Source organism: Arvicanthis niloticus, chromosome 6 (assembly GCF_011762505.2).
Source record: "Arvicanthis niloticus isolate mArvNil1 chromosome 6, mArvNil1.pat.X, whole genome shotgun sequence".
Classification (NCBI taxonomy): domain Eukaryota; kingdom Metazoa; phylum Chordata; class Mammalia; order Rodentia; family Muridae; genus Arvicanthis; species Arvicanthis niloticus.
In genome coordinates, this window is record NC_047663.1 from 87,263,771 (window position 1) to 87,285,854 (window position 22,084).

Here is a 22,084-nt window from a genome sequence, read left to right on the forward strand (position 1 = left end):
CAGGAGAACCCAAGAGAAGCCAGATTGAATCAGCATGGAGAGGAGTTTTGAACCAGAACAACAAGGTTGAACCAGCCAGCCAGAGCTCAGAAAGAACTAGCAAGGGTAAGAGGTTGAATGTATTTTAGGCGTAGATTAGATTGTACGAAGACTAGAAGCTTCCAGGACTAGGCTTAGGTTAGCCAACTGAGGTAGTAAGCTCAGTGATGACAATGACATCAAGTGAATAAAAGACACATTTGCAGGGATCCAAGAAAGGAGGAAGATGGTGAACTCTCCAAACCACGGATATCTGGGGTGACTGTCAATGTGCTCACCATACATGTGTAACATCAAGTGACAGATGACCTCAGTGACCTGTCAGACATTTACAGTCTTCGTTGGCATCATCTTTACAGGACCATTCTCATCTCTAATTTGCAAGAAAGGAAATCAAACACATGCTACTAAGTCATTTGCTGAGGTTGGGTATGTGTGTGTGCCAGAGGTGACAAAGTTAGAAGTGACTCCAGGCATGAAACTTGGAGCCAGCATCTCTGTTTGCATCCCAGATCTGCCATCTATGCATGTGTTTGTACTTTCTCTGGGCCTTAGTTACTCCTTTGTGACAGGGCTGGGAATGAACTGGGATGTAACATAAATTGCTTAGCGGTGCTGGCATCCGATGACAGCTGTAAGTAGCAGTTGTTGGAACTTGGAGCAGGTTCTGTTCTGCATAATTCCTCTTTTTCATCTAAAGTCTTGACATTACTCTTTGGTAAGGCTGGGGCTGGGGGTTGGGGGGAGCTGGGTGTGCACACAAGTACTAGCCAAGACTGCATTACACCCTTTGCAGCAGCTGATTTAACAGGTGCTTGGTACCATGATCCTAACATGTCCTGCCATAATCCGCAGAGCCTGTGGATATGATGGGCTAGTCCATGCCTTACATTATCCTGGATCAGCATGGAAACCACAGGAACCATTCTGTGAAGACAGTATTCTCTGAATACTGTCTGAACATATCCTATTCAGTCATGTCTCTAAATAGAAAAATCTGAAGTGTCAGAAAATTTTTATGCCTCCATCAGACTGGCCTGTGGGAGTGTGTGTGTGTGTGTGTGTGTGTGTGTGTGTGTTATTAATTACTAATTGCTGTGGTGGTAGGACTCAGTCTACTGTGGGTGGTGCCACCTCCTCTGGGCAGGAGGTCCTGGACTATATAAGAAAGCAAGCTGAGCAAGCCATGGTGGGTGAGCCAGCTTCCTCCTTGGTGTCAGCTTCAGTTCTTGCTTTGCCTTTCCCTATGATAGATAGTCAGTGATGGAGACATGGAACATGAAATAAACCCCTTCCTCCACAAGTCGTCTTTTGGTAGTGGTGTTAATCATAGCAACAGAAGCAAACTAGGAGAGAAACAACGCCCCTCCCCCAACAGTGATGTGGAGATGAGCTCATGTGGTCTTCCAGGGACCAGGAGCTGTTCTTCAGGTGACCAGGCTTGTTCTGTCCAAGAGTGTACACTTTACCCACCTGGCAGAAATGGAATGATCCTCTGCTTGGGGTCCTTCTGTCCTCCTTCCATGGGAAACTTGTCCAACATCTGCATCTAAATGGGGAGGGAATAAAAGCAAAAAACCTTTTACAATACAAAATATACATTCTCTGACATCTTAAATTTGTGATTTGATGTGTTAGAAGTTCACTTTTGCCAGCTTCTCAGAAACCTGAGGCTATAGGGATCCGAATCTGAGACCTATGTGAAAACAACTGTTTATATACACAGCTTCCAAACTGTGAAAGCTCAAAGTTGCAAGAGATCATTCTTAGTTGTTTTCCCTTTTAAGATTTATTTTAAATTATGTGTACATGTGTATGCATAACTCTCTGAGCATGGGAGGAGTAGCTACTGGCGGTTCTGCCCTAGTTTTGCAAGAAACTCTAAAAAAATGGCTTTTAAAAACAAAAGAGGGGGAGTTATACCCTCCAAGGTCACTGAAAGCACACCTTGCTTTTGTCTTATTTGTTTTAAATTTTTTTGCAAACTGATGCTAAAGGTCAGTCTACAGCGGATCACCACTGGCATCCAGTCACTTCCAGTTCATTTGCCAGGGTCAAATGGAGAGACCCCCTAACTAATACATGGAATTGTCCTGACCCTGTTTTAATTTGGGGCCAAGGTTCTGTCTGTAGTTTTTCACAAAAAGAAAATGGAGCTCGATGGCTGCCTGGAAGATTGGTTCATCAAGTAGACACGACCCTGAGCCTGATGATTATGATGCTAATGATGAAGATGGCTCAGAACCCCTATCAGCCAGCTGAGTTAACCTGGAGTGTAGCCTCTACTCTTACTGGAGAATGTTTTTTATCAGTACTCCAAGCCACCCACTATATACCTGGTGGCCAGACTTTGTGTTTGATCCTTGTCAATTAGCAGTGGGATTAGATGCCTGGAACATTCCCGCTTATAACTTTAATTTCTACACTGCTCGGACCATCAATTTTAATCTTGTTGCTTTTAACTTTTGGACCTTGTATTTTAAACAGATTGGGTGCCTTCATGTAGGATCACTTTCATCAAGCTCAGCTATTTACCATGGCAGTTATCCTTCACTATGAAGAAATGCATTGAGTGCATGCTCATAGGTCCTTTGGCCTGAATTCATATGTAGCTTTGGTCTGTATGGGAAAGAGTGTGCTATAGAAGGCGGGTAGTCAGATATGGGTAAGAGTGTTCTTGAGCTTCTATTGACCTAAGACAGAGGCATACATCAATGTTATGTGTGTTCTCCCTAATGGGTAATAAGGAGCAAGATAGACACCAACCTAAAACAGGCGAGATCACCTGGCCACTCTACCCTAGACAGGATAATGAAACCAAGTAAATCTTGTGCCCCCATCCAGTTATTGGTACTGCTCATCTTTAAAATAGTAAAAAGGGGGAATTGTGTCCTCCCTCAGCCTTGAGAACACCAGAAAGACCCTGTTTACCATAATAGACCTTGCTACAATAGGAACTAGGTAGGGTTATCCACCCTGGCTGGAGGTGTATCTTTCTACAGGAACTAAGAAGAATAGACTGCACGCTGAGCTTGCCTTTTGACATAATCCAGCTGAAACAAAGGATGGGGTTGGTGGGACTTTCCCTGTATGTACAAATGATGAATATTAAACTTTGAGCCTTGACCAGAAAACTTTGTCTTGACTCCATGTTTTTCACACCCCTCTGTCTCTTTTTCATTTCCAGCCCTCCTTTCAGGTGATCCCAGTTTGTCCATGGCTGCTGGACGGCCACATCTGTTCGACATGCATGCTGGTGCCCTCAGAGGCCAGAAATGTCAGGGCTCCTGGAACTGGATTTACAGGCTGTTGTAACTCGGTGGACAATAGTTATATAAACCAAACATGGTTCTTCTGCAAGCAAGGGCTGTATGTGCTCTTACTAGGAGCTGTCTCTCCAGGCCACCATTCTTGGTTCTCCTAGAATTTAAACCATGGGACTTGAAATGTAAACAATAGCCTAAGGACTTCTGTATCACAGATAGCAGGTTGCTCTGTGTGCTGGAAAGTGACAGGTGTGTTAAAATGTCCTTCGCTTTTAAGCCTATCCTTATGACATCATACTATTCCTGACCCTTTCTGAAACCCAAAACATGCTCAGCAGAGCCAAGTGTCTGGTCCTATGTTATGTGCATGAGCCAGCCATGAAGACATGCAGTCTCCAAAAGAGCCTGGCAAATAGTCTGGTGATTGTGAAGTAATGTATCATATACCATGAAACAGGCAGGGGTTGAGGATGGAGCTGGGGGCAGACCATAACCAGCCTGTGTCTCTGACAGCTTAAAAAAGAAAGTGAAGCTGAGCATGGCGATGCACACCTTTAATCCCAGGGACAGGGGTATCTAGCTCAAGGCCAGTCTGGTAATGAGTTCCAGGCCAGCCAGGGATATAGAGTGAGACCTTGTAAAAATATTAATTTTAGAAAAAGAAAGTAACATGAAATCAATGGTTTGGTATTCAAAAATCACGAGAATCTGCCACTCAATTCTTGTGTGTTCCGATGTAACTTTAAGGGTTTTTCCTTTTGGTCCCCATAATAACAGCATTACAGTATAGTTAAAACTGGGCTGGGCTCAGTTTTCCTTTCTGTCTTTTCTGGCTTCCTGGCTACATGTGAATTAGGATGGGTCAGGATTTGCTGCTATAACAAGCTCTGAGCTCTAGAGCTCCAGCAGTACCAACACTGTCTGCAGATTATGTCCCGTGTTTCTGAAGCCAGGTCTGAACTGTACTCCCCACCCCTCTGAGGTGGGCCACATCTAATGATCAGCAACAGGTGTTACTTCAGGGTGACAGCTGGATCTTAATTTGCTGGATCTTGTTTGCTATTTCCCTCTCTCTTGTGAAGGATAGTGACTTCTCTGCCATCTGCAATCCTGGAGATAGGCACAGAGCCTTTGCAACCCAGCCCATGGTCCAGCCATTGGCCTAGTTGCCCATCTGGGATCAGGCTACCCTGCTATCTGGAAGGTTGTTTTGTTGTTGTTGAGACAGTCTCACTGTGTAAGCTCTGGCTATCCCAGAGCTCACTATGTAGACCAAGCTGGCCTTGAACTCACAGAGATCTGCTTACCTCTGCCTCCTGAGCGCTGGGACTAAAGGTGTGTGCTGCCACCACCACCACCATGCCTAGTTCAACAATGTAAAGGATGGCCTCTGTCTCTGTCAGTCTGTCTGTCTGTCTGTCTGCCACTCCCTCTCCCACTTCCTCCATTCCTCTCTCTCTCTCTCTCTCTCTCTCTCTCTCTCTCTCTCTCTCTCTCTCTCTCTCATGCTAGGGACTGAACCCAGGGCTTCCCCACATGCTAAGCCAGCACTCTGCTATTGAGCCACCCCTGGAGCATAGTGGTTACTGGTTATAACAGCATATCCTGACCTATCCTAATCCACATGTAGCCAGGAAACCGAACAGACAGAAAGGAGTCCTGAGCCTGCAAAGAATGGCTGACAGGCCTCCCCACCACTATGCTTTGTGGGGGAACATCACCCTGACTCCTCAGACTGCCTCTCTGATAGAAGGAAAGAAGTTTGGAAAAGTTCAGGAGGAATGAGGCTCCAGGAGGGAGTAAGCAAGTAAGTAATGGAGGAAATGTGGCCAGGAGCAGGCAGGCAATGCATCTCAGCATGATCCACTCCCACCCCACCCAGCCTTTACTATAGACACTAGCACTCAAGGTCTGAGAGGCCAAAAACCCAGCCCAGTGCCTGCAGCCCACAGTGTGGTAATGCCAGAGCCTGAAGCTCAGTGGGACTTTGTCATTATAAGACCTCATCTCTGCAATGCCACAAAGACACTGAGAGGGCAGGCGACATGTGTATCAGGCTGGAACTTCTGGCTTCTTCTGTGCTAGTTCACACAATGGCCTAGGGAGTTGGCCAGCTTCAGGGTGGCTGGGCTTTCAGGGCGGCTGGGGTATGCAAGCGTCCAGAAGTCTGGGGAAGAGCCTTCATTCATGGATTTTCTTATTTTCTTTATTATTAAGTGCAGTACTAGAGATGGAACTAAGGGTTTTGTACATGCTAGGTAAGAGAGCTACAATTAGTTATAACCATTGGGCTGCCTTGGGTTCTGTTGTCCACGGTGTTATTGGTGGCTGTTCATCATTGGGCCTCCTTGGAAAGGTGGATTTCTGAAGAGTTCTATACCAGCACATAGCAGACTTTCAATAAACACTGGCAAAATGAATGCTCATAGAGGGGGAGTCAGGGGACTGCAGGTGGTACCCAAGAGTGCTCTGGACTCTTTCAAGACATTTTATGTCAAACCTAAAACTACCGAAAACACAAAAGTTTAATGAAAAGAGTCAGTGAATTCAACAGAGAGAACCCCTCCCCACTCTAGGAAATCACTTCAAAGGATAGTCAAAATCTCTAATGAATAGAAGTCACATTACTAATATAAAACAATAACAACAACAATCATAATGGTGACAGTGCCCAGAAGTTGACAGTTAACAGTCTTCTCATTCAGTTTCATCTGACCTTTACAGTAGCTCTGTGAAACAAACGTTACAAGTTCCAAGTCTCAGATGAGGAAACTTGGGAGCAGAGAGGGCAATCAACTTGCCTTAAGCCACACAGCAGAGCAGGGCCATGACTAGTCGCAATAACCTTTGTCCATCCCCGTTCTCCTAACATTGCTCTTTAGCTGGATTCAGGGTCACATGGATTTGGAAAACCAGTTTGAGACAGGGTGGTCTTAATATTCTGTGCACACAGGAACAGCACATTCCATTCTCAAAAGCAATTCATCAGTCTTAGCTGCAGAGGCTCTAAAATTTATCGGTTTGCTTAGCGCTATCTCCTTTTGCCTTCTCAATATTAAGACAAAGTTGAAACACCACCAAGGGGAAGCACGTTGTAAAGAATGCACAGTGACAAGGCTACTTCTGTCCTCTTGGTGCTTTCTGAGACCCTCTCTGGATGTCCAGGCTGGCTAGCAAGTATCCACACTGGCTACTGCGAATCCTCATGGACTAAGGAGTGTCCATACAGGCTAGTCAGTGTCTACACTGGCTAATGAATATCCACACATATTGGCTAATGAATGTTTCCATTGGCTAACAAACGTCCACACTGGTTTATACACCACTTGTCTAACCTCAGATAAGTCCCCTTGGAGCAGACGGCTCCACCAGCAGCATCCAGCCAGCATGGCCATCTAGGGAGTGAGGGACATTCTGTCAAGGACTGTGAGTAATGCTACTTTGAAACTGATTTGGGAGTAACTTAGTTGCATAGGAGGCTGTGTTTTTTTTTTTTTTTTTATGTTTGTTTTGCTTTGTTTTTAACCATGTTACACATACACAATATACATCTTCCAACCACGCCTGGGTCCGCAGCTCCATGGCCTAGTTGCGCACCTACTATGCAGACAGACATTTTCTCCATCATCTTCAGAGCTTTGCATCAGCCAGAGCACTGAATGGCTCTTCATCCACCCTCCCTGATGGATGTACCTTCTGCATCAGTTGATCACTCTGGGTACCTCGTGCAGGTAGAGTGAAACATCTGTCCATCTCTCTCTGGCCTTGCCCTGCTCAGAGCACAGTGTTCAGGTCAATCATATTACAGCCAGTATCAGAGCCGTTTTGGCTTTGTTTTTGTTTTTGTGAGATAGGGTGTCTCTGGGTAGCTCCGGTGATAGCTATGACCCACCTCCAGAGGGACACACTGAACCTGGGGGATTCCGAGCACGAAGGCTGCAGAACACAGTGTGAGGTGGACCCATGTCTGAGATTTATTTGTCAAGGACTCAGGCGGTGCTCAGCTGTAGGGTGGAAATGTGGCCATGAACCCATGAACTGGACACGGAGGGCAAGTTCATCTTTTTAGACACACCTGGGTCCTAGGAAGGTAGTAGTTAGATCCCTGCTGTTTGGGGCACATGACTTCCTCTCTAAACTTGAGTGTTTCCACTTGTGAAAAATGCCTGTGATACTGACCTCATGCTGGGAGAGGAGGATTTAATGAGGTGGCATTTAAGAAAGGTACCTCAAAGTTCTAGCAAAGAGTCATTGATATTAAGATGTTGCTCTGCTGGATGTTGCTGTGAGCATTGTGGACACCCCAGTCACTCATCCCCGGGGCCTTGCTTGGATGTCCACTCCCTCCATGACATCCTGACCGACTCTACAGCACTAGCTCAGGCTAAGGTAGACAGTGAAGCTCAGAGAGGCTGAGTGAGCTGTCTAAGGGTTGGGACTTCATACCAGGTGTTCCTGTTCCAAGCTCAGGGGTCTTTTCTTCCCCCCCCCCCACCACCTCATGTGCACAAGACACATGATGATGTTAAGTCATAGTGGCAGAGATGACCAACTTTTCTAAGATGTCAGGAATATGGGGACATTTTTGCTGGCTGGTGACAGTGTCCTTCCCCATGAGGCAGCCTGGGCTATGCTGCTCCTACCCTGAGCATCCTCTTGTTACACTGTTTCCTTTGCTTAAATTTCGCATCTTAGCAGAGGGGATACCCACAGTTCTGCCTTCCTTGACGTCCCCTAGAAGACCCAGAAGTTGGTGTCCAGGTACATTAACTGGATTTTGTTCCTGTTTTTGTCTCTGTGTGCTTTGAACACCTCATCCTATGGTCTAAGATGAGATTAAGCCACTGTGGTGGTTTGAATATGCTTGGCCCATAGGGAGTGCTACTGTTCAGAGGTGTGGCCTTGTTGGAGTGTGTCCCTGTGGGGGCTGTGAAGCTCTGCCCAGTACAGAAGAGCCTGTCTTCTCCTGTTTGCCTTCAGGACAAGATGTAGAACTCTCAGCTCCTCCTGCACCATGCCTGCCTGGATGCTGCCATGTTCCTGCCTTGATGATAATGGACTAAACCTCTGAACCTGTAAGCCAGCCCCAATTAAATGTTGTCCTTATAAGATTTACATTGGTCATGGTGTCTGTTCACAGCAGTAAAACCCTAACTAAGATAGCCATAGAGGAAATTCTTTTTTTTTCTCCAAAATAATGGTGCTGATGTGCTAGACACAGGCTGGAGCAGCAGCTGCTGCCAGGTACCCCACCATGGGGCCCAGATATGAAGAAAGACAAGTCTGACTTGACAGCCCTGGGTCCAGCTGCATCCAGAGCCAAAGTCCTTGGTCTTCTCAGCTCCATTCAGCTGATGTACACGATCTGGGATAATCCAACCTAGCTGGTGTTCTGTCTGCATTATGACAATCTGACAGAAACTAGACCTTGAGCCAGAAAGTGGAGAACTAAACTGAATCCCATCTGTCAAATCCCAAAGTCTGGAACCTTGGGAAATTGGTACCATGTTCTCCTTGATTCCAAGCAGCCTGGACCTGTCAGTCATTTTACCAGCCAGCACCCAGTCCTATTCAGCATCCCAGGGCTGTTCTTACAGTTTCCACTAAGAAAGAAAGAAAGAAAGAAAGAAAGAAAGAAAGAAAGAAAGAAAGAAAGAGTTATATCTCACATACTACAAAATTCACTCGTTAAAAATGCAGCACTCAGGGCTGGAGAGATGGCTCAGTGGTTAAGAGCACTGACTGCTCTTCCAGGGGTCCTGAGTTCAATTCCCAGCAACCACATGGTGGCTCACAACCATCTGTCATGGGATCTGATGCCCTCTTCTAGTGTGTCTGAAGAGAGTGACAGTGTATTCACATATATAAAATAAAGAAATAATGTTTTTTAAAAAATGCAGCACTCAGCAGTTTTCTGTGTATTTACACAGTCAGCAACCATGACCACTTACCTAGTTCTAGAACCTTTTCATTACTCCCCAAAGAAACCCAACATCTGCCCATTGTCCACTTCCTAAGCCCTATGGGATTGCTCCTTCTGAACACAAGCACCATTTTAACTTGTAGCTGGTAGCAAAAGCGGCATCAGAGAGCAGAGTGGCTAAAGGCATGGACTCTGGTATCCCACAGCCTCCAATCTGAGTACTGTCAGACTAGCTGTGTGACCTGGGCAAATGAGTGAACTTCTCTGAGCCTAGGCTCTTTCGCCTGTGTAATCAGATAAACTGCTTGTGATGATTAAATGAGTGGACTGTGCCCATGAGTAGAGCCTCAGAAATGCTGGTTGTTTTTACTGATATTATCCCATATCACCAATGAGAACGCTCAGACACAGAAGACTAAAGGAGTGGGCTCAAGGCCATACAGCTGAGCGTGGCTGGGCTCTGCTTTTTCTGTTACGCTACACCAGCTCAGCTCCTCCTCCTCCAGGCCTGAGCCCTCCCCTCACACTCAGAGTTACGTCACTTTTAAAAAATAAAATAAAATAAAATAAAATAAAATCAAGGCCATGTGCCAAATGGGTCATGGAAATTATGATATGATCTAATGTGGAGTGCCATGGTCCCATGTGGGCTGGTTTTCTTGCCTAGTCCTTGGGGACCGCGGAGTTGAGTCGCTCAACCTCTCCTATCCTTCTGGGGTTGCTATGGGGGAGAGAAGGCTACGTCTAGCTCGAGCCAGATCTCTGGAATTACATGGCTTTCCCACTCTGCCACCATGCCATCTGGGACTCCTTAGAACTGGATGAATCAGGGCCTCTGGACAGCTTCATCATGCCAAGGGTGGCCTCCGGAGGCAGACCATTCTGTTCTAGTAAAGCCCCAGTCATTGCTACACTGAGCTTGGAAGAAAACCTGACTTAAGTTGTGGTAGAAGCAAGGTCAGTAAGAACATGGGGTAATAAGCACAGGATTTGGGCTGGGAAGACTTGTGACCGGACCTCACAAAGCAGGTCAACATGAGTGTCACATCCGTGGAGAGGGACAGCTCACTCTTAACACACTGGGTCAGGTCCGTCTCATTTCGCAGTCATAACAAGTCCCTGGGTTGGGACGCACAGAGGAAATGGAGGCTCAGAAATGTAGAGAGGAAACACCAGGTGAGGCCTGAAAAGAGAAGGCTGAACCTTGAACTTGGGTTTGCCTTTATCCTCAGGCCAGGCTGGAATTAAAAACTTCAAGGAACAATCTAGCCGCACGCTTAAACACACCAGCAATTAGACACATTCACAGGGCTCCCTCCCATCCTCTCTCACATCTCCTCCAGCTGGCACTCTCTGGGCCAGTATCACCTGCTCCCCACCACAACTGACAGGCCGCTGTAGCATCTGACCCAGGATCCTGGACACCACCCGATTCTCTCCCCCGGAGTCTGACACTCAGGGACTCCAGGTTGCTGACAGCAGGGAGAGACAGCTGACAGAGACAAAAGTTGCTGACTTCATGATGCTTAGGCATTGGCCAGTGGGCAGCCGAAGAGCTGTTCTAAATGCATCAGTGGGAAAATACGGCAGGTTGGTCAGAGGGTCCTGAGGCCACAAGACAGATGGGCAGGAGCTGCCAGTAGATACCGGGTCCTTTCAAGGCCACAGCAGTGTTTGCTCTCGGTTCTAGGCAACATTCTGCTCTGCCTGTGAATCCACCCCACTCCTCTCTTCATGTGGCAACTAGTCAAGTGGGCTCTGCTCTGCAGACGTGAATAACCCTTTGGATGACAAACATGTTGTTCTTGTTCCTTACTCCCACTGTTCCTTGTTGGAGGTGCCAGGCTGGCAAGAAGCCCCTGAATACATTCCAAGGCAGAGCTCCCAAGGCAGACACCACTGCCTCGAACAGCAGCAACCTAGCAATGGGCCAAAGTTGTAGGTCATTTGCATTGTCATCCAGTTGTGTGAAAGGGCAGGGCAGCCCTAAATGCTCTCTCACATGGGGCTTCTGTGTGCTACTTGCTCAGGGCACTGGATGGTGACAGTCATTACCGCTGTCCAGTGCCTTCTTCCCACCCGTGCTTTCTTCTCTCCTGTCTGTTCATTCTACATGGTGGTTAGCTCATTTATTGCAGGACTGGGCTCAATCTCCTGGCCTTGTATGTACGAGGCACACACTTCCCCACTTTGCAGCATCCCATCCCATAGCACGTTTTACAGATAGCCCCGCTGTGTATTTATACTCGGCTCGTTTGCAGCAGAGCAGCAGAAAATTATAGGTGTCCATGACATTGCTAGATGCGGCTGCACGCTGTTGAACACAAAGCATCGCCGATGAGCTCATTATGTTTTAAATAATTAAGTGACTCGTATCTCAATCGCTTTACACGAAGCAGAGACTCCGGGCTGTGTGTCATGAAGGCATGAGAGACTGTTTTAACTGCACTAGAGAAATCAGTTAAGAGCCTGTTGCACTCTGCCCTCCTCCTTTACAGCAGTGGGACACAGGCTCTGGACATCCTCCAGTCCACACTGGCAGGGAGTGCTTGGGTTTACGTAGTCAAGGAAGCCTGCAGTTAATATTGCCCAGCCCCTGGGAGAACCTGAGATTCTCCTTCCTAGCCCAGGCTATGTCCTTGATGCCATGCTGGAACAGGAAAGCCCATTCATTGGCTGTCATAGTGATTGGCATAGAGCTAAGCTTATGACATGCAAAGTGTTTGCCAGGATATATGAGAAGTTGTGGTGGTTTGAATAGGTATGGCCTCCATAGATTCATGTATTTAAACGCTTGGTCCATAGGGAGTAGCACTATTAGGAGGTGTGGCTTTGTTGGAGGAACAGTGTCACTGTGGGAATGGACTTTAAGGTCTCCTATGGTCAAGCTACACCCAGTGTGGCACACAGTCTCCTGCTGATCAAGTTGTAGAGTTTTCAGCTCCTCCAGCACCACGTCTGGGCGCACACTGTCATGTTTCTCGCCATAATGGACTAAATCTCTGAAGCTGTAAGCTATAATGTTTTCCTTTATAAGAGTTGCTGTGGTCATGGTGTCTCTTCACAAGCAATAAAACCCTAACTAAGACAGAAGTCATTGTTATTCTTTCCTACAGAGTGTGAGCCCAGAGTTGCTAGAGCCATTTGCCATCAGCTGTGACTGAGGATGTAGCCAATGCCACTTGTGGGGACATAGAAGGAGACGTCACAGACAGCAGAATGAAAACCTTACACTGAGTTGTGCCTGAAGCCTTGGAGCCTTCTCCTCCTGGGATACTCAATGAAGGAAATCTGAGTTGGTACTGTCACTAGTAGAGCAGACACCATTCATCCATCGCAGATGGAGACTCACCAAACTGCACCTCACCAAACAGTAGTGAGAACACACAAAAGTTCAGAAAGTCAGGAACTTCCCTTAGTGTCTGTGGCAGATATTGTCTATAGAAATTTGCCACATCATCTTCTGAAGGACACTGACTGCTCCAGTCTTTTTGGAGATACTGACATGAAGTTACCAGCCCAGGGTTAGCTAATGGAGATGGTTCCTACTGTGCTGTGAGCTCCTACTGAGTTACTCAGCTCATAGTGAGACTGGCAGTGCATGTTTGTTTGTTGGTCCATCTATCCATCCATCCATCCATCCATCCATCCATCCATCCATCCATCACATCCATCCATCCATCCATCCATTCATCCATCCATCCATGCATCCATTCAATCATTCACTCATTCATCCATCCATCCATTCACATACTCATGCATGCAAATGTACACCAATCACTAAGTGAACACGTGCTATGTGCCAGGCCTTGAATAAAAACATTAAGGAAAGAAATGACAAGAAGAACATGGTCCCTACCCATGACTGTCACAGTCTGGAAGGGACAGATAAGCTGACAACATCAGTAAAGAAGGCAGAACAGATGGCTTCTGTTCTGAACAGAGAACAAAGTCACACAAGGCTTCCAGAAGCTGGGAATCCTGGTGGCAGAGAGTTATCCAGCCAACGAGCCAGGTAAGAGAGCACAGGGTACAAGCCCAGGTGAGGGGCAGTAGTGTAGGAGCCAGCAGGCGGGGCTGGGGAGATGTGTGTAAAAGGTGCCCAGACAGACTTCAGCATCCTGGATCACCACGTGGTCAGTTTACAAAACTCAGTTGAACATGGTTCCAGAGCCACGTGTGGCCTCCAGGCTGGCAGCCAACAAATAGGTCTTCCCTTATTTAGGCTTTAAATTCACAGTGTACGGACGCCCAATTAACCTCCTCCCCCACCACAGATGCCTACCTGGAGGTCAAAAAACTTGCTGTATCGCCGGTAGATGGCCTCCGTGACGCCACTGGACCACGTGACTCGAATGATGTAGACCTGCAGGGAGGAAACAAAGAGACAAATATTAACTGCAAGGGGACAACATGGTTGGAGCACTCTCTCTCCAGTCCAGGTTCCAGGAATTTCATCCCCATGGGACAGAGCAGGGAGGTAAACCTCTGAGGGGTGATGAGTGGGTTGAGGGCATTAGCTCAGGGGTAGGTCCTGGTGCCCAGTGGGTTTGTTAGAAAACTGAGTTTAGTCCAGCCATCCTCCTGTGCTCTCTCTCATCCACCTTCCTTCTTCTGCTGTGAGTTAAGCATCCTAAAGTCCCCTGCCAGATGCCAGCCCCTTGATGGCCGGACTTCTAAGCTTCTAAGAAATATATCTCTATTCTTTACCAATTACTCACCTGTGCCATTCAATTGCAACAACACAAAGCAGACTAAGGGAATCTTTCATCTCTGAGACTGAGGAGGAGTTACAGCCAGAAAACCTGTGTGTTTCAATCTCAGTTTGGCCAAGGACCAGCTGGACCAGTCAGTCCCTTGCTGCCTCTAAGCTGTAGCTTGCTCCCTCCTCAATAGAAGGGGAATAATAGCTCTTGCCTGCAGAGCTGTGTCAGGATGGGACAGATCAGCTTGGGCCAATGCTACTCCCAGCACTGTCTGCTCCCCATGTGGCTCTTCTGCCCGAGTAATTCTTTAAAACCTTCCCATTTATCCAGAAAAGTCAGGGTGCCTGCATCCTCAACCTCTTCTACAGTACGAGTGCTGCGCCATCCTGATGTTCCCACCAGTGAGGACTCAGGCCAATTCAGATGTTCCCTTGAGTCTCAGTTTCTCCATCTGTGAATTGGGCTAACAGAACCTGCTTCCTCTGCTTCCCAGCTTGTATGAGCATCTAACAAAATCAAAGTCTCTCACCTTGACCACACATCCCAGCATCTGCATGAAACAATATACTGATAACAAGTGTGGGGGAAACTGAGGTACCTGTTGGCAGGCGGGCATGTGCCTCAGTGGGGACAGCAGTTGCCCCTGTTGGCTTTGGCTAGCATTGATTCCTATAGCACCTCATCTTTTCTCCAGGGAACCTCGTCTCCATCTTGTGCACCCCACTAGAAACAGAGGAGGCACTATTCATGGTGACCCAGAAGGGATGACATGTGACCTGACCTGGGCCAGTTGAGGTCAGTAAGAGTCAGCCATGAGACCTCACTCTTCTCATCAGGAGACTAAGGATACAATCTGACCATGTCTATTTCAGCTTGAAGCTAAGTCTACAGACACCTGTTTTCTGGGCCAGTAATTACCATGTGGTCCACAGAGAGCTGTGTATAATTATAATAAATCTGTATAATTATAATAAAATAGCTTAATTATCATTTTTACTTATACATACAAACGGGGCATGGTATGATCATCTGATGCATGCATACCATGTGTAGTGATAAAATCCAAGAGTTTGTGATATATGATTGACATATATGATAGACACATGATAAATACATGTATATATGCCTACATATATACATACACATATATACACACATATACACACATAATGGTGCTGGGGTTGGAAATTGAAGAAGTTTAAGCCGAAAGAAACTGTAGAACTCAGCTAAGCTAATGACTTGGCCTTCTAGTTGGATAAACTGAGGCTTAGAAAGAGCAACCACACTATCAAAGCCTCCGTCCCTGGAGATGCCCAAGCAAAGTTTGATTGGATGCTAAAGACATGACCATTGAAGTTTAAAAGAAAAAGGAAAGATATTAAGAAAGACAGCCATTGTTTTTTAAATCAACACAGAGCAGCTTCCCACACATGGAAAGCTTCCTCACGTAGATTCGCTCCTGGCCTCCTGTTCCCATCTGAAGTCGTTGGACTGCGGCAGGCCACATTGCTTTATGGGAACGAATCTCTGAGTAAATCTGATGCAGTGCTTGCACAGGCCAGACTCTGTCACACACTCATCATAGGCTTGTCCTACGCTCGGACCTGAGGGCTCAGGGTTGGAGCACACCAGCTCTGCGGCTACGAGACATTCACGAGGTGCTGGCCTCTCTGGCTGTTGTGCCCTTACTCTGGAACGAAGACGGCAGCCTACTTGAGGATTAAGCATGGCAGCCAACAGCTATGGGCCTTGTCTGGCTCCTGGTGCATATTAAGAGTGCTCAGCTCCTCCCATACTGTGGTCGCCCCGTGCTCTCGTCTGGTACCATTCTCCCATTTTTGGCTTCAGTACCAGTTTCTCTTGGAGAATTACCTCCCTCCTTTCTCACTGTTTTGCTATAGGGAGGCATGTTTCCCCCACCTGGTCAAATACAGCACTGCCTGGGCCTGACCATAAAAGAGAGCCCACACCTGACCCAAGCCAGGCTGACAGGATTCAGGATCTCTGATGGCATCATAAGATTCTTTCCTCCTGAAATGCCCTGGTGGGAGAACACCATGCAAGAAATGACTCCATGATAAGCACTTGCTGTGTGGAAGAAAGCCAAGAAAAGACATGATGTCTATACAGGATGCATTTTTAAAAGCCTCAAAACTCACCAGCAGACAAACTAATTCAATTATAAGGGACATGTAAAAGCCCTGCCCAGGAGCATCACCAGAGGGAACAGACAGATGGCAGGAAAGCCAGTGCCACCAGCCTTTGGAGAAAAGCAGATGACATAGTGATAAGAGACAGTACTACTGTTTGGTGAGTGTCCACACAGGGACCATGTGTTACAGGCCTGGTCACCAGCCTGCAGTGAAACCATCAGTAGGTGGAGACTAGAAGGAGGAAGTTATGTCATTGGGGCATACCCTTGAAATGCAAGCTGAGACTCCTGTCTCTTCCTGTCCTTCTTTTCACTTCACGGCCAACATGCTCTACCATACATTCCCGCCATGATATATGTTGTCATCACAGATGCACATGTAAGGGCGATAACTACCCTTGACTTCTGAAAATATGAGCCAAAGAAACCTTTCCCTTCTTGTGAGTTATCTCCAGCACTTTTTCATAGTAACCGAAGAACGGCACAAGAGTGAATGGATCAGCATGGATGAAATGGAAAATACTGACAAGTGTCGGGCATGACAGTGCTGTCTGTAATCCCAGCACTTGCAAGGTGAAGCAGGAAGATTAGAGGTTCAAGGCCAGCCTGGGCAACATAATGAGACCCTGTCCTAGTTGTCACCGTGTCAGCTTTCCTAATCCCTGTGACAGAATGTCTGACTGGACTCAGAGTCAAGAGTAGTCAAGGTTCCAGAGGTGTCAGCCTTTCATAGAGGGAGGACATGGTGGATCAGAGCAGCTCACTCTGTGGCAGGACACAGAGAAAAGGGAAAACAAGAAGGGTTCAAAGCAAATACAGCCTCTGACACGCACAGATGACAGACTACTTTTAAGTAGGCCCGCCTCCGAATGCTGCAGCCTTGTAAATCCATCAACTGATGCAATGCACCCGTTGGCCAATGCCCTTTCTGGAAACACCATCCAAACACAACGATGCAGGATGCTGACCTCCTAGGTGCTACTCAATCCAATCACTCAAGCTGACGGTTATAACGAACTGGGAACGGGGGCCATCTTAGTCATCACAGTAAACACAGGTATGGTGGGAGCGAGTGGGCATGCCCCTCCGAAGGACGACCTCACCTCATCACACTGCTCTCTCCCCATAACTCTCAACCCAGGAGCTCTGGGTGGGTCTCACCCTGCTGGGGAGCTGTTTCTGTTGGTCCCACAGGGACACAGAACTGTACTTCCAGCTTACCTCACCAAGGCTCGGGCACAGGTTCCTAGATGCTAAATAAGTTTGGGCTTTGTTCCTTCTTCCTGGTACCTATGGGGAGTCCTGACACCCCAGCCTCCACATCTAGACCTCAGTCTGCCTGGAAAGAAGTCCTGAGTCAGGTGCTGGAGAGCTGTGGTTCAGCGATTAAGAGCACTGGCTGCTCTTGCAGAGGTCCTGAGTTCAATTCCTAGCAACCACATGGTGGCTCACAACCATCTGTAATGAGATCTGATGCCCTCCCTCTTCTGGAGTGCAGGTGGACATGCACTCATATACATAAAATAAGTGAATCTTAAAAAAAAAAGTCTTGAGTCTGGCCAAATGCCCATCACACACCGCGAGCCTGCTTTACCTCTATGTAGGGCTAGAGATCACCCCAGGAGCTGCGGGTTGGCCCTACCCTGCTGGGGAGCTACCACTGAGAAGTCACTGGCTGCTCAAGGATGGTGTGAAGTGTTTTGTGGCCTGGGCCAGAGTGACTCCCTTCCTCTGAGGACTACCCACCTGTCCTAGTTAGACTTGGAACACTTTCTTAGGCAGGAAGGAAAGCAGAAATGGCACTCTGACGGATGTAACTTGTGAGGCCGCCTATCCTGCATGTCCCCATGGCCAGGGCTGAATGGCCCACAGAGACAGTCCTCTTGCCAGGGAATAAGACCTGAGCTGCCCAGGGGTCAGGGAGGGAGATATCACTTCCTGGGAAGACTGAAACGCACCTTCTGCTTTGAGCCCTCGGCTAGCATCTTTGTGCTTGGTCCCCAAGGCCACTGTGTCCAAGTGTGGCCAGTGCCACTGGGATGCCAAGTACAGGATGGCAGGTTCAGTGTTGACCTTGGTAGATTAGCTGTGCAGTCGGCATCCAGAACTTAGTGTGTGAGGTCAGCTGTGACATATATCCTGGAACCTTTGTGTTCTCTGCAAAACAGGCCAAGGATGCTGGTCATCCTTACCTCCCAAGCCAATGGAAAGTTCCAGAAATAAAACACATGCTGAATAAAATCTCAGCCCAGGAATCAGATTTGCAGGATATGCTCTTTGAATCTTGTTCAGTTCTTTGCCCTTATCACCCTTGGCAAGTCTATATCTGGGATGTGAGTCCCAAGTCCTTGCAGGACCCCCACAGAACATGTAGGAACCTATGGCCATTTCTAGAACCATGCCCAAATGGTTTGTTCTTCCAAGAATAAAGACTGAAGCCAGCATCCAGCTTGCAGTCCCTTGGGAAATGAGAGCTGGGCTCTGGCAAAAGCAGGCATTAGGACAGAGGCAGTCAAGTCATCTCCTGTGGGATCCCAGGGGCCTGGGTCAATGAACGAACATGCCACATTCCTGCTAGCCCATCAGCTTAGGGTCCTGCACCTAGCTACAGCACATTGAGAGGCTATTCCCCAGAACAGCCTGATGGCTGGCAGCTGCTGCTTGGCCCACAGGGCGCTGAGATCTCAAAGGGTTTCATCATCTGAACGGCAAACATGTGCGAGTTGTTCCTCGGAGGCTCAGGGGCAGCTTCCAATAGCAGATCTGTTGCTGGACTTTCTAGGGGGTTCTGGGCCTGGCTCCAACTCCAGGCTGAGAGCAATGACTGGGTGGAACCACTGTGCTGGTCACAGGACAGTCACCACACTGGGTGAACAGGGGGTCAGGGGAGGATGCTTATTGACTTTCCTCAGACTCTTTCCCAGCACTTTCTGGTCTCCTATCAGGAAGAACCAACAATCTCAGAGTAGGCCACATTGGCCAGGAGTTTCTTAGTCTTATTTCTAGCAAGTGTTGCTGTTTTGCCATTTATGGTAGACGGCTACAGTTTCCCTTTTAAAGTAGCCCAATTGTCTGAGTGAGTGCATTTGAGGAGCCAGGCTGGGCTAAGAATATACAGCGAGGCAGTCTGTAGGCAGAGAAAACTCTGATGGTGTCTGGAGAGCTGAGAATGAGGCTGGGCCTCAGTTCCCAGAGTCCTCTGCCATTCTCTCTGCAGCTGGAATTCTGTGGTCCATATCACAGCGGACGGCATTTCTAAAGTTAGAAGCACATCCCTGCTTTTTCTGTGCCAGTGGGTGGCTCTGTAGTGACCTGGGGTTACTGAAAAAAAAAATCTAAAAACGAGGCCCAAGTGGGACTGAGGTGGTTTCCCTACAGGAGGCTTGAGAGAGGCGCACCAGCGAGATGGTGCTGTTATCCATTGGGAATGCCTGCCACGAGGGCAGGCTGAACAGTGAGTGCACGCTACAATCCAGACTTCGTCGACAGACCCAGCCCTCACACTAGTGCAGAGATCGACGTCTTCAGGTTTATGCTTGAGCTGTGGGCTCTTCCTACTTCCACCACATGGAATTACAAGCGCTCTGATAAACTTTGGGCTTTCCACACAATGGCTTGCTCAGAGAAGTGTAAATCTCGAGAACTCTTAGTCCAGCTGTCAAACTGGCCTGCGAGAAGTCCCAGGATCCTGCAGAGGCCAAGTGGGTGGGCCTCTGAAATGTCTACTCTGGTTTCCACAGCACATGCTGCTTTTAGCTCTTCTATATGTAGGAGAGGGTGTAACCAGCAGCCCGCAGACTAAATTGTTAGACACTGTGGGTCCATGGTGCCAGGGGTAACCATCCTGGAGCCTGCAGCCAAGGCCCGAGCTCTTGGCAGACGGTACAGGCTTCCAAAACTTTAATATAGGAAAGCCCTGCTTTAGGCTACCCGTTATTTTATGATTAGGGAAAGTTGAAGGGATCTGTCCAGGGCCACGTAGCCTATGGAGAGGAGAGCTGGAACCGGAAGCTAGGGCTCCCCTTGGGGGGGTGGGGCTAGAGTCTTCCCTCTAGAATTCTGTGCTTGACCCAAGGGAAGTATACAGCTCTTTTGCGGGGCAGTGCAGAGGGCCTGAAAAGCATCATTGAGAAGCTACAGGTTCTGCTCACAGGCCATGGTTAGTCCAGGGAGCCATCAACCCAGAAAGACCATGAGCTATATCAGGCAGAAGGAAGGAAGCACAGGGAAGGGAGGATTTGATCTAAGGGTCAGTAGTACAGAAAGACAGAGGAGGAAGTCTGGGTTTCTACTGTGTGGTAGGATGGCTGTAGGTAACAGTAAGTCCTCATGAATTTTAAAACAGTGGCGGGAGGGGCTGTGAATGAAGATGAAAGGATAACCATTTAAGGCAATGGACACCCCACTGACCAATGCGGTCATAAAGCATGCACCCAAACATCACAGCATACTCCATTAATTAGGAAGAAGTAGCTTAAAGCGATCCAGATAAACCCATTTCCTGTTAGGAGCAACTAGTGATATGTTTAAGGAGTTCACAGACTTCAGCCATCAAAAGTCATTTCTAGCTGGGCTTAGATGTAGCCCACACTTTTAATCCCAGCATGCGGGAGGCAGAGATAGGTGGATCTCTGAGTTTGAGGCCAGCCTGGTCTACAAGTTTCAAGATTGCCAGGGCTACAGACAGAAATCCTGTCTCAGAAATCATCTCTAAAATGGAGGTGAGTTCCCCTTAAAGCACCCACCCTGGCTCTGTTTCCAAGTTGAGAGATTCAGAGAGGATCCAGTTTGGGCTCCTGCATCTGGCAGTGTGCTACCCTTGCCAAGAGTCCCAACATGAACAGCAGAGAAAGTGAACATGAAGAGAAAGTGTGGGAGAGAGAGGAAACGGGAGGGGTGGGAATAGTGGGGGGGAAAGAGAGGGAGAGGGAGGGCAAGGAGGAAGAAAGTGTGGCTGGGAGAAGGCCTGGGTGGAGGACCAGCGGAGCACGGGTGGAGCACCAGTGGGGTGTGGGTGGAGGATTAGCAAGGTGTGGGTGGAGGACCAGCAGAGCGCGGTTGGAAGACCAAAGGGGCGAGGTAGCTGCAGCTGGCCTCATTTGGGCCTGAGCTAATAGGAAACATGATTCCTGGAGACCCCGGGTTCCCTTTGGTTTCGATCTGCCAACTCTTTCCAGCTGTCTGCCCAACATCTGGCCTATGTAGGTCAGCGCCTCCGGCCTCTTTCTGAAACTGCAACGCGATGCAGTTTGTTTGATTTCCCAGCACCCCACGGCGGGCCTGCCACAGGAAGTGCTGAAAAATGTGGATTTCTCTTAAATAAAAACACGTTCAATTTATTCCTGGATAGGAATGCTGCCACGCTTCATGATGCTAGGAGGGAACACTGGGTGCTAGAGTGTAGTGCTGGGTGCTAGAAGAGAGTGCTGGGTGCTAGGAGGGAGTACTGAGTACTACGAGAAAGTACTGAGTGCTAGGAGAAAACTCTGGGTCCTCAGAGGGGAGGCTGGGTGCTAGGAGGAAGTAGAGACAGGCAAGCTGAGGTGCACACAGGGCAGGGAAGAGCTGCCCTGGATCTGGGCCTGTTGACTGTCATGAACCACCAGGCCCAGCCCTCAAAGATCACCTGGCAAGAAAGTGGGGTCACCTTGGGGTGAGACAGGGTAGGGAGGAAACCACACATACTTGAGGTCAACCAGTGGGGAGGGCAGATTAGTTCCATCCCAGCCCACCTGCCTCTCAAGTCCTGGCTACCAGTTCTGCGGGCCAGAGTGTTCCTGTTCTGAAGTCAGTAGCAGGAATCACCAAACTCTTGGTGGCATCCTGCATAGAGATGCTGGAGATGGCAGGCTGCCATTCTCTCTCCCCCCTCCCTCCCTCTCCCTCTTTCTCTCTCTCTTTTCCATTTTTTTTCAATTAAGTGAATGGCTGGCATGGGGCCCAGACACAAGAGCCCACAGTGCCCTGAACCAGTTAGGATGCTCCAGACTTGAGGCTA

At 48.1% G+C, this 22,084-nt stretch overlaps 1 protein-coding gene across 1 annotated transcript in view; it reads right to left on the reverse strand.

Moving 5' to 3' along the window:
• The window catches only part of Sh3pxd2b (SH3 and PX domains 2B), an 83,128-nt gene that overhangs the window by 43,644 nt on the left and 17,400 nt on the right, over positions 1-22,084 (reverse strand). The window contains exons 2-3 of the mRNA XM_034504947.3: positions 13,514-13,594; positions 1,513-1,588 (exon numbers count right to left, since the gene is read on the reverse strand). Of these exons, the coding sequence (XP_034360838.1) occupies positions 1,513-1,588; positions 13,514-13,594 (157 nt within the window). The remainder of the gene's footprint in view (positions 1-1,512; positions 1,589-13,513; positions 13,595-22,084) is intronic.